The following is a 13,045-nucleotide window of genomic DNA, read 5'->3' as shown; positions in this document are numbered from 1 at the left end:
CATTTATTTAATACCTTTATCTTCTATTGACAATTTATTAAAAGTAACCACCTACTAATCATTACACTAGCAAATAGCATGGCTCAGCTGAGAAGAAATGTGTGCTCTTTTTGCAGTACCGCTGGATTGCACAGCCCTAGCTGGACTTTTCTGGGTATGTTGAAGATGTTTAGCCTCTCATCCTACAGGTTTCTTCAGTTCATACTGTGGTTGCAATCAGATACAAAAACACTGGTTGTGCAGCAAGTCTTTTTTTCCCTTCTTTAAAACATGTTTTTGTCTAAATGAAGGTGACGTTATTGTTCATAGAACAAAATTCATGTTGAAGTTCAGATTGTTTCATCAAGTAAGACCTGTGGTTAGTCGGCTCATTTAAACCAGTGGTTCCCAACCTTTTTCCCAAGGGACCCCGTTTTTTACCAGTTAAATTTTTGACGACCCCCTCCCATTCTCTCTTCCAGTACAAACATTATTAAGAAATGATAAAATTGTTCAAGCACATTTTAATATGCTTTGATTCAATAGATAACAGTAATAGTAGGCTCCAGTACAGAACAAAGTCATTAACAAAACCAAACAGAGCATAATGTGCTTGACAGTTTGTATTACTTTTCTGAACACATTGTTTCTTGTAAACACTGATGATAAATCTATCATTCCTTTCAACAAACGTTTGACACATAAAAAATACACTGAGCAAAATGTACTTAAATGTGTACATTACTGTTTATACTAGATTATTTACTGTAAAGGCTGTGATTAATCCACCAGTCCTATCTTTAATGAACTTTTGACACTTGAAAAAACAGTGAGCTGAGCAAAATGTTCTTAAAAGTGTGTTACTTTTTCTGTACTAATTATTTCCTGTCTTAATATCAGTAAACTTTTCACTCATGAAAAAAAACGTGAGCAAAATGTAGGCTATAAACAAGTAATGAATGAAGTTTTAACCCCTTAAAGTGGAGAGGTCCTGGCGAACCACTGAGAGGCTTTGGCGCCCCCTTGTGGGGGTCGGGACCCCCAGGTTAGGAACCACTGATTTAAAACATGTATTGTTTTTGGATACTGCCTCTTGAAAAAAACAGAATCCATAGGAACCGGAATGACAACGAGGAACTCGAATCAGAATGGTTGAAATTCAAACGATGCCCAACCCTACTAACAGAAGACCCAGTGAGCAGTTAGAACATGTTGTAAATTTATTCACAGAAATAAAACTCCATCAAATCATTTTTTAAACAAATATGAAGTGGCATTTTTTAAAAAGTGACCCCAGGATGATTAAAAATAGTGTGATACTCTTTTCAAGGTGCAGACTATTGCACTGTAAAATACTGAGACACTAACAGGGAAGTCAAGAGCAGACCCCAGGTCAGCCAGCCGCCACTGACCTCAGGTTACTTCAACATGCCTCAGCTTCACTGTGGTTTAGAAAGGTGACACTTGTTTCACTTATTAGGACTGAAGGGATTAAAAAGGCTGTAAAACTGGAGGATATAAATAAAAACACACAGAAGTACTAAAGCTCTGGAAATATTCACTAAGATCCAATAAAGCATTTCATTCAAGAACACGCTTTAAATACGGAGTAAGAAGATAAAATGGGGGACTGGTAAGTGAGACGGTCTTGTGAAGAGACAGAAAGAGGGTTTTATAGAAGCTGCGTGTCACTGCAGATGGGTCCTGCACCACGTCAGAGGCCGCTCAGGACAAACGCATGCCTCTTCCGGGATTTGGCCGCTCATGCCGCTGAGACTCCAGCTTCACGGTTTACATTCAGATCCATATGATAGGACTAAAGGTTTCTGATAAGCCACGTGTCTGACATCATGTCCGTGTCTTCACATGGATTTCTGTCAGCATGGAGTAGAACAAGCTGCTCTTTGTCCTGTTTCTGTTCACATGGTGCCCCTTCAGACCAGTCCAGCTCTGGTCATGCTGGTCAAAAAGCAGGAAACCACAAACTTCATGTTTCAGCGTAACTGTACCAAAAATCCATAATGGACTTGCAGGAGCATGCTGGAGCATCCAGTGTCCTGATGGTGTTTCTGTTCTGCTACAACTAGGGTGACCAGACGTCCCGCTTTGTGTGGGACAGTCCCGCATTTTCATCACTTTTCATGAGTCCCGCAGATTGAGACTGATGTCCCGCATTATTTTGACAGTTTCCCGTACGAGTTTCAATCTTATAGAAGAAACTGTGGAGAAATCTGCCTGTTGCTGTCAATCAGACGGAGGCGGGACTTTATCGCAGATCCGGAGTGTGCCCGAACCACCAAAACAAGCGTGAGCGAGCACGGAGGAGAAAATGCTGTTAACTCGTAAATTAAACGTGTTCAGAGATACTCGACAGAGTCTTTGTTGTTTCTGAGTCGTTCTTCATGTCTCGGTGCGGAGTCCGATATGAAGAGGCCAAAAGCAGGTTTTCCAGTAATTAGACAGGTCCATGATAAACACAATGGAGGCTCTAACACAGACAAGGTGCTGCGGTTTCAGATACCTGCTACATGCTGAGCCCTTAAAGCAGAGGGAAGAAATAATGAGTAAATGAAAGCTTTCATCACTTATTCTCAGACATTTGAGGCAAAAAGTGACTCTAAGAAACTATTATCTGAAATGTTTAGAGATTAGAATCTGATGTTTATTCTCTCACCTATAATCTAGAAGAGATTTGTTGTCATGTTAAAAAAACTTTTGTTTCTGAATTATGAAAAAATAGCTAAAAAGTATGGATCTTTTTTCTATGAGATGCTGATTTTAGTGGAAATTTCGTTAAAAACAAACATAAATAGATCTAAAAAATATTACTGGTACTTTACTGTCATTCTGTTGTGGAAAACATTCAATGAAAACTCTGCAAAGCTGTTTAAACCTGCATGTGTTCATTATTGTGGGCCTATCTGCATTATTAAAATGATCAAAGCCACTACTGTTGTGGTAACGTGAGAGGAACTGTGCTTTTGCTGTATGCCTCTTCATGTTGAATTCAAATAAAATATATGTCAGAAATATATGATGATAATAATAATTGTATGTATATGTAACAGTGATGTAGGGCTAAGAGGCAGAATATACCTTATGTTTGTTTGTTTTTTTCTCATTGGAACTTCATGTTGTCCCACATTTGGCATGTTGGGATCTGGTCACCCTAGCTACAATCTGAAGCTTTAATCTGAACCAATAATTACTATCATTACATTATGTTGGCTAAAATATCTTCTTCTAAAACACTACAGGGAGCATTAGAGATGCCACTTTATATCTGACCATGACTGAAATCAAAACAAATTCTTCAGCAACTCTAGACAGATTAGGTTTAGACTCAACACTGACTCCTACTTGTGGAGCCTGACACAAACAAAATAATCTGGATTACTCTGAATGAAAAGAGCGAAGGGCAGTGTGAGAAAGGCTGCTGTGATCCAAGTAGCCAAAACCCCACATATTAGGAACTATCGAAGACTGACCTGAACAAAGAAACCCTAACAGTCAGCTCTCCTCAGAGGCGTTCTGGAGTGTTTGGTTGCCAACTTAAGGCCAGCCTTCACGCTGCAGCTGTTTTACAAACATGAAAGAACAGAAAAAGATGGTGGACCTTTGCAGAATGTGTCATTAAAGCAGAGGGAAGCTGCAGCATAAAGGGTGCTTTCTGAGCTTCAGTCTGGATTTTTGAGGCCTAATCAGATCTGGCAACCCAGTTCACGTCCACAGGTCTGGTTACGACCTGTGGATCACCTAAACTTGCTACACAGGTCTTTGCAGTGGAAGCCAAATGTGGTAAAGGAGGACAGAAGTGCTATATCAGAGGTTGGTTTTGGAAGCTGAAAACCTGAGAAAGGAGAAGATCTTCTCCTCAGAGTTCAGTACTTTCCTCCTTCTTGTTGTATAAAGATGGAGGTAGAATTATTGTGATTGTTGTCCAAAATCCATCTTCATCAGCATGCTGCTAAAGCCAGGAAGACCGGTGGTCTCATTGAGTCTTTCTGTAGTAAACAAAGGTTGCCACCACAACTACTGATGCCACAATGGCCACAGTCCTCCACTGGGAAAAGTTTTGGATTACGCCTACCTAGAAACATAAAGAGGGTGGGGTTAGAAATGTGGGTGGTCCTGAGAAGTGCCAGGACACATCAACAACTCACCCAGCCCCCCTGCTGCACCAGCCAGGGATAAAGGAGGTCCCTGATCACCTGAAGAACCCAGCTGATCACCATCCTGATGTTTTCCAGGTGGTCGGTGGTCAGAGCCTTCCAAAGAAAAATACAAAAATTAATACATCTGAATGACAACAGACAGGCTACAATGGAGCCTCATGCAGACACAGCCCAGGTCCAGCAGTCTGAGCCTATAACAGCCTAACTAAACTGAAGAGCCAGAATATCCTAGCACGTTCTCCCTCCAGCAGCTTGAGCCAATAGACCCATTGAATATTAGTGTTTGCATCTGGGTAATAGCCCACATCCACACAATGCTTGAGGGCAAAAAGACCCGTTGCAGCTGCTATCCACAGCTGTGTCTCTGCGATTTAATCTAACAAAATAAAATCTAGGGATTTAAATATTACTATTTTAGGTCATCTAACACATCTTTGTGTGGAATGATGATCAAAAAGTTCATGTTTAGCGCAGAGACTCTAGATCAGTTTGAAATAGCTGACGAGCTGTGTGGATGGCAGAATTGTCTTGAGATATCTAACATTATTTGATTAGCATGCCTTGACTTTTCACAGCTGAAGCAACGAAGGTGTAACTGGATCTGTCCTGCAGTGGGCAGCGTAGTGCTGAAAGACCGCGGTGATACGGTTTGTCTTTGGAGATAGACAGGTTCTCTGTTTAATCTGACAAATATCGCAAACAGAAACACAAAGCGATACACATTGGAGGCTGGGCAGATCTGAGACAAACTGTTTATAAATACATAAATTAATAACTTTCATACATTTGACATGCTTGACGAGCTCAGTAAACACAAAAACAATGACATTAAAGATTGCCTGAACTGAAACTTATTTATATAGCACTTAATCCTACATGTAACTCATTAGATGGCCATAACTTGTTCCTGCCTGGACTTTTAGGGCAGATTTCTTTTTTTATTCTCTCATAAGTCTTTGGCGGCAACAAACTCTCTTCGTGGCTGTTAACCATTGCCTTTGGCATATTTTATCAGCATGAAAAATGTGAAATTTTACTTTCATTACCGTCTTTTCATCTATTTGTGCAGCCTACAGCGCTGCACATGTTATTCACACTGATGGATTTTATTTTGACACGATTTAGTTCAGTTTATTGACAACTGACAGATAATACTGGTGGTCAACAGGGATAAGCTATCTTCTTGCAAGATCTTGAGTGTGAGCTGTCACGCATCAAGCGTTCTATAAGTGGCATAACTAAAGGGGTGAGCCTGGATTACCGATTAAGTTCTCCAGCAGCCTGGACTATTAGTGATGGGAACTCCAGCTCTTTTAAGAGAACCGGTTCTTCAGCTCGGCTCACTAAAATGAACCGGCTCTTTTGGCTCTCAAACGCCTCCTCACATTTTTTGTTTTTAAATTAATTTATCACCAGAAATTATGTAAAATGTGTGAAATTATTGACAATCTACAAACTTACATTAAATCAAACGGAGAAAAAAAAAGAATGGCTGGAGCAAACTGGTGCTGAAAATAGTTTAATAGGTGCAAACAAAAAGAAGAAATCTATATATAGATCTTAGAAAACAGTAAGCTGCATCTCTGAGGAACACATTTTTTTGTCTAAACGTTAGTTCTTTTTGTTTACACCTATTAAACTATTTGCAGGACCAGTTTGCTCCAGCCATTCTTCTTTTCCTCTATGTTTGATGTCCCTTGGGCTGTCAGAGCACCGGTGTCCCTAATTGGATGATGCGCAACGTGCTCGTCTATTCTTACTTTAAATCTATTTTTTTATTATTTAAAGGAAGACTAGGCAGTGTGGCATTGGTTTTAGTATCCCTATTGTCCATTTAGTAGAACCAAAGGCAAAACGTGTCTCCTCGCTGTGTGCAATGTCTCCCCAGCCATCACTAGCGTCTACAGAAACAATTCATCCCTAAATCAAACATATCAGATGTGTTCATGATTTAAAACATGCAGGAAACCTGCTGGAAGCAGACTGCAGCACCAGGTATGTCAGCTAACCAGCGGCCCGCCACACTGAAGTGTGATATTCTGGCTACGGAGGGCGGTGGGGTCTGAGTGACTCTTTCATTAACCTTGTAACGGGTCATTTTAGCACATACTGGCTCAACAGAATTCCTCATCCAAAAAAACTGACAGAAAATCAATGTGTTCTGAATTTGACAGATCCCTGTCTCCACAGTATCCAGCTGGCTAATCAAAATGCCTGATCCACTTGGAATACAAGCTGCTCGAGGCCACCCCGCCACCTGTCTTTCCCCGACCCAGCGGTTTCTCCCCCTTCGGCTCCATTTCCCGTGGTTTACACCCCCGGGGCTGAATCAATCACCAGCAGACCCAGTACGGACACAGTGACGCGGAACATCGGACAAGATAAGGGCTGGATGGGCTGCTTATGTAACCGCGTCGTCGCTGACAAGACTCCCTGTTGCTGCGCGCTGAAGCCACGCTTTCCATCTCGCTTGAAGACCGCAGATCATCCTCGGAAAGGAAATATTCTTCCTCCAAATCCGAATCTGCCAGTACTACACAAGAACTTCATCAGCACAGAACATTCCTCTCGGCATTGTGTTTTTTTTCTTTACCACTTGCTCGCTCTCACTCATCTGACTGCTCTGACAAGCCCCACGGCTCTGTGACTGGTGGGCGGGGTTCAAGTTCTAAATACTCCATAAATTTGAATAGTAACACACCTGCTTGGATTGAAGTTACAGGTGTCTGCCACCCCGCTGTGTAACGTATTAACTGCATGAGGGCCCATTTCTGCTGCTGTGGCTTATTAAATCCAACATGGCTGCTTGTCGCAATTCTGCGACGTTGGCGCTTAAAGGGTTAAGGATTACAGCAGTGTTTCCCTTACATAGGCGTAATCCCAGCGCCACGCCTACAAGATCACAAGTTTTATTGATTTTCTTTCTCATTTTTTTTTGCGTCGTTTCCCGAAGCAGCAGCGGGAACTACTCTGTTGTTGCTTGTGATCACAGCCGGCAGGCAGCAAGGAGGAGGAGGCAGGGCAGGGTGGTTACAGCTAGGGATGAGCCGGATACTCATACTGACTAGTATCCGGTACTGATGAAGCATTTTTGACAAATACGAGCATGAAACAAGTGTAAAACTTGTAAATATCTGTAATGGTGCTGAAGAAAAATCCTCATTGGGTAACTGACTGTCGTCACGCTCTGTGATTGGCCCGACGTGGGCTGGGTCCTCCGTCGGCCGAGTAGACCAGATGTTAACGGCTGTGAATTTGGACAGGCCTAGCCTTCATGAATTCCCGCCACTCCCTCGGCGAACGTTCCGTCGCCTAGCAACCGTGGAACCGCTGAGCAGAAGGGAGAAGGAACTTTAAACGATGGTGTTGCAAGTCCGAGCAATCGGTCAAGGCTTAGAAACAGTGGTCAGAGACAAGGGTCACACAAGGGTCAAGAGGACAATAGTTCAGGACTTGCTGGTGAGGACAGAACTAGGCAAAGGGTCAAAAGACAAGCTGTCTTCTCTGGATCCACCCATGGACACACCCCTGGGCCCGCCCCTAACTCCACCTCTGGCGGGAAAAGAAGGACTGGCATGGAGTGAGGAAAGTCCAACTGGACCCAGAAGCTCTCAGGAATGCTGGAGGAAGATCTACAATTTGCTACCAACATGAAGATTTATGACCTGTGCTCTCATTCCAGGAGTGCAGAATGTAACTTTTGTGCCCTCATGTGAATACTGCATGTATTGAAAATGATACCAAATGTCTTATGTAGAGCTAAAAAAGTGTATCTGGTAAATGACCCCTTGACCTAAACTGTCAGGAGAGAATGACTTGTGACTCTTACATTGTTTAGAGCAGTCTCAGAAGTGATATAAAAGGATGCAGCTCAGATCGAGCGGGGCTTCGTTCTTGGGGAGATTCTGAGAAGACAAGAGCTAGTGTAAACTAACTCTTATTTAATCATTTTGAACTAATTCCTCCGTGGGGGATAGCAGTTGTTTTTCACTTTACCCAATTTTTGTATTTTGATTTTGTAATAAACCTTTTTTGAAAAAGAAACATAATCCTGATTCTTTCAGGTTTTCTCTAAAGCTTCACGTTTGGGGCCCTGGCCATAATTGCACAGAGGTAAGCATGTCGAAGATCGGTCTCTGAATTATCAGGACTTACTTTACAGTTTACAACAGAATAATATAAAGAAACCTTAAGATAAGGGAAGTTTTAACTTCCCCCTCCTTGCGAGTAACGAGTTGTCTTAAGGGCGATAAAAGCAGAATATTCGAGGTTATTTTGGCTCTGATTGCAGGTTGAAAAAGCCTCTAATCAGCTGGAAGGTTGGATTAATAAATAAATTGATAAACTTATGGTAGCCTGATCAACTAGCATAAATCATTTTATAGTTACCAACCTCCCACATAAGCTGTTAGAGGCGCAATTAATTCCGGGTAGCCCAAACAATTGCTGAGAGGCTTGGCTTGCCTCCAGACTTCTCTCTAGTATCTTAACCAAAAGGTAACGAGTTTAAAAGAAGTGTAGCACTCTGGGGCTGGCTATTCGTGCAAGTCATTTCACCTTTAAAATAAAAGACAAGATTCTAATTAGGTAGTCCAAACCCGGATCTAGTACAATTATACTCGTCGATACACCCCCGAACCCTGATGGATGCACCGTCTCATAAGTTCTAACGGGACTGGGTTTTAAAGGAACCGGTAAATGGGACGGGCACGCGACATGGCGCCTGCAACGTGGGGCTAATCGGCGAAGGTTCAAATATTAGATACCGGACTATTCGACGTAGAACTATGTCTTTTAGGCTGATAAAAGCTTACGCACCATGGACCTGATACGCTTATAACCTTGGAGTGAAAACCGCACCAATTTCTCGAAAAGGAAAGAAATTTGGGAGAACGGACGATTAACTCAAAGAGGTATAAAGAAATCACGGCTTTCCGACGTAAGAAAAGCCAAGGATAAAAGCTAGGCAAAAAATAAAAAGGAATAAAGAGTAAGAATAAAGAATAAGACGTGAAAACGAATAAAAATAAAACAAATAATAAAAAAGAGAAACTTTCAACCAGCCATGGCAGATAGATCTTTAACGGTGAAACCGGAAAATGTTCTCCTTAATGTGAGATTTGTCACCGGAGAAATAGCGACATTTCAAGGTGAACCACAAAGCGTTTTAGCAGTATCCTGTAACCGGAGCTTTCAGAACGAGGCCGGAACGGCTCAAGCCGCAGCGGAGCGCTGTCCGAATGCTGAAACTCAAGTAAAGAATAATCATGTATTTCCGTTAGTGGGTGATTTGGTGATTCTAGCAGAACAACAAAATGATCCTGTTTTTAATCAGATAGCGTGGTGTTGTTGGGAAAATCCAGCAAAACTCCCCACGGGCGAGCAGTATGAGATCCTTCTGGGATTGCTTGAGCAAATACCAACTGGACCGGAACCTTTAGTTCTCACTCCATTTGGAGTCGGGCAGTACCGATGTGATCAGGGAGCGATGTACTCTGCTATGGCGGAGTTCGTGGTTCAACGGGCTAATAGTAGAACAATTTACTTCTTATCTAGAAGCAAAAATGAGGCAATTCAAATGAGACAGGCATTATGTAACCGACTGGGGATCACGGAGCTCCAAGCGGAAATGTACCGGAGACGAGCTGCAGTTGAAATGTCGGCCTCCTGGGATGAAGTCCAATCGGTTCCGACCGCGCCCCCTTTGTATCCAGCGCTCCGCGGGGAATTCCCTGTGAGCCCCGGTTCCGAGAGCGGATTTCCTCCACCCCCACCGAACCCGCCTGACGCGGTTCGGCCGGCGCAGTGGAACCCGTTTCTACATGTACAAACCCCTTCTCAGGTGCCCATGAGAGGAGCGGAGAGACCGCCCACTGAACAGCATGTTGCTGCATGGGACAAAGACGAGACTCAGAGACGGTCAGGGGCTGAAAGGACTCCAAACCCAATTCCTTTTCCCCCGTTAGAACCGCATAGTCCCGCGGCTCCTCCGAATCATGTTATGATAGGTCAAGAACCGGTGATAATTTTATCAGGCGAGAAAATAGATGCGGAGATCCGAGAAGAAGATGTGTTGATCTTTCTGAAAGATCCACAAAGTTCTGCCAGTACTACGTCCTCCTTAAGTTCTCTGAGGAGACTTTTAGGGGCAGAAAGCAGAAGCTCTATGATTCCGCTGGTAGATCGTAATTACGAAGCAGGAGAAATTACTACTCTCTTAGACAAGCAATTAGGGAATCTGGAAGGTCGTGTCAGCGCTATTTCCATAATTAACGTAGACCCTCATAATCCCGACATCTCTTTTCACCAAGCTTGGGAGCGGGTGGTGTCAGAAGCCTTGGATTTAGGAGCGCGACAGCTAGTGTTTAAGCTTAATAACAAACCCCAGGTGTGTCGGATAACTGAAGCATATGGCGCAGGTTTAGTGATTTATTCCGAAGCCTCTAGCAGGCTAGGAGACATCCCGGTCGTAATTTTAGTGGATAAGTCAGCCTTGCCGCGAGTAGAGAAGAAAGTCAAACATTGGTTTGAGGCCAGAGACAGAAGCAGCGAGAGTGAGGCTGAATCGGAGGAAGAACAGGGTTCCCAACTGGTGGTGCGTGGCACACCCAAAGGGACGCTCAGGTCAGAATGCGGATCCCAACAAAAATGCAGCACTCGGATCCCTGGAGGCAAAACACCTGAAAAAGTGAGTTGGTTATCCCCAGTTACAGCCCATGAGCAAGGTGAGAACAGAGAAAATGTAGAGCAGCAACCCCAGAGAGCAGAAAAAGGAGATGAGACAAATCCTATAGTTTATGGCATTAGAGGACTAAATAAGAAAAGCCGTCCAGTACAGATGAAATATTATGACCCTCAGGCACCTCCTAACATAGGCCCAGTTAGACCGGTTCCAGAACTAGGACGAGGCCAGTTTGCAATTAATACAGAGGGAGACCAGAATTATGCAGGAGAAGTAGCAGAAAATCCTTTTCCAGACTGGTACCCTGTAGATGGCTTCACGGCTTCAGCGATTCAAGCAGCAAAAAGTAGGGAAGAAGTCATGTTGCAACCAGGATGGGGGCAACCTTTTAAGCATGCTTATTTAGGCCAAGGATATGATTTTTATCGCGGTGGATGTATGGCTAGAGATTCGGCAGTGAAAACTCACTGCTACTCGCTGTGCAGCCCCTCCCAACCTTTGGATGTAAACCGAAGCACTCCGCAGGGAGGACAGCTTAATCCAATGCCTAAAGAGAGAATCCTAGAACAGGAATATTCCCCATATTGGCAAACTGCTCAGGAACAGTCAAGAGTAAGCTTAGGACATTTTGATCATACCATTCTGCCACAAAGAGCATCGGGTGAGACAGACGCTGGGTATGTACAGCGGCTTCAGGATCGAGGTATGACGATTGAACAACTTTCAAGTCCAGAAATTTCTCAGGTTATAGCATTAAAGAACGATCTGCGTTTAACCCCAGGTGCCTCGTTGATGTCCCTGGCGGAGAGTTCTCCCAGAGGGATTGGTGAGGATTCTGGGGAACGACGGAGGAAAGCTTTAAGCTCTGAAATCAGTACAGGAAAAGTTACATTAGCTGGGTGTTTGGGAACAATCGCAGGGCTTTCCCAAGTACAGCAGGAAAAACTTTTAGCTGATCTGCCCGGGGGATTAATGATGGCTGCGATGTGGCCTAATCTCTCCCCTGCAGAAAAAATCAGACAAGCGCAGGCGTGGGATCGCACAAGGGAATTTAAGCAGTCAAAAAACGAATTAGGACGGCAGGCCGGAAACAGATTGAAAGGTCAGCTACCATCCCCTCTGCCCCCTCCACACCAACAGCAAGGGAGCCAATCAGTGAGCTCTCAACCGAGGCAACTCCCACCCAGAACAGAACCGAATCAGAACCAGAGAACCAGGGGCCAACTGGACCCAAATGCAAGGCCGTTTTTCATGGGACCCCCCGGCTGCCCTGTGGCTCGACCCAGGAGAGCGAATCCGGAGGAGTGGGCCCGGATGACCAGAGAACAGAAGGAGAAATTGATCCAATCAATCAAAGATTGGGACGCGAAATACCACAATCAGAGAAGACCGCCACCACAAAAGTAGAAATAATTGAGGCGCTCTCATCTCATACGCATTGGGATGGAGAGTGGCTTAAAGTAAAATACGAAAATACAAAATACATTTTAGATACCGGGGCATTAATATCAGTAAAGCGTGAAAATAATCCGATGGAACAAATAGGATACAAGAATGTGATACTCGCAGACGGCTCTGTACGTAACATGGCAGTTCATAAAGATGAACAGGGAATTCTTTACATAAAAGGTGCAGAAAACTTAATTAGTTTAAAGGATTTAGTTAAAATAACAAAAGACCCAGCACTGCATGTGAGTTTTTTAGGTGAATTAGATATGGATAGTCTCATTAAAGAACAACTGGAGAAGACTAGTTTGGACCCGCACAAACTCAGAGAAATAATCCAAAAAGGTAATTGGGCTACACACAAAAATGATTGTGGCAGAGTAAAAGAACAATGCATTATTAAAGGAGCGATGCCTGCCAGGGAAAAGCAGTATCCGATCAGAGAAGGAAGAGATGAGATTAGATGTACTCTCGCTGAGCTTAAAGAAAAAGGGATAATCGAAGAGAAAGATACATTATCCACCTGTCTTCCCATTCAAGCTGTTCCTAAACCTGATGGCACCTACAGACTGGTACACAATTTAAAAGGTTTAAATAGAGTGACTCCGCACGACGTGCGTAAAACTTTTGACCCATACATGCAGCTCCGAACCATGCCTATTAAAAAATATAAAACATGCATCGATTTGGCTAACGGTTTTTGGTCTGTACCTTTAGCGCAAGAAAGTCGAGCTAAAACTGGATTTACATTTGAAGGGAAACA

General features: G+C 43.4%; 1 protein-coding gene across 1 annotated transcript in view; it reads right to left on the bottom strand.

Annotated features, from left to right (window-relative positions):
- Positions 1-1,181: 1,181 nt before the first annotated feature.
- LOC107372970 (apoptosis regulator BAX) overlaps positions 1,182-13,045 on the bottom strand; it is a 44,799-nt gene continuing 32,935 nt past the window's right edge. The window contains exons 5-6 of the mRNA XM_054738454.2: positions 4,143-4,247; positions 1,182-4,069 (exon numbers count right to left, since the gene is read on the bottom strand). Coding sequence (XP_054594429.1) covers positions 3,971-4,069; positions 4,143-4,247 — 204 coding nt within the window. The 3' untranslated portion in view covers positions 1,182-3,970. The remainder of the gene's footprint in view (positions 4,070-4,142; positions 4,248-13,045) is intronic.

Source organism: Nothobranchius furzeri, chromosome 9 (assembly GCF_043380555.1).
Source record: "Nothobranchius furzeri strain GRZ-AD chromosome 9, NfurGRZ-RIMD1, whole genome shotgun sequence".
NCBI lineage: Eukaryota > Metazoa > Chordata > Actinopteri > Cyprinodontiformes > Nothobranchiidae > Nothobranchius > Nothobranchius furzeri.
This window is presented reverse-complemented; position numbering and strand designations above follow the sequence as displayed.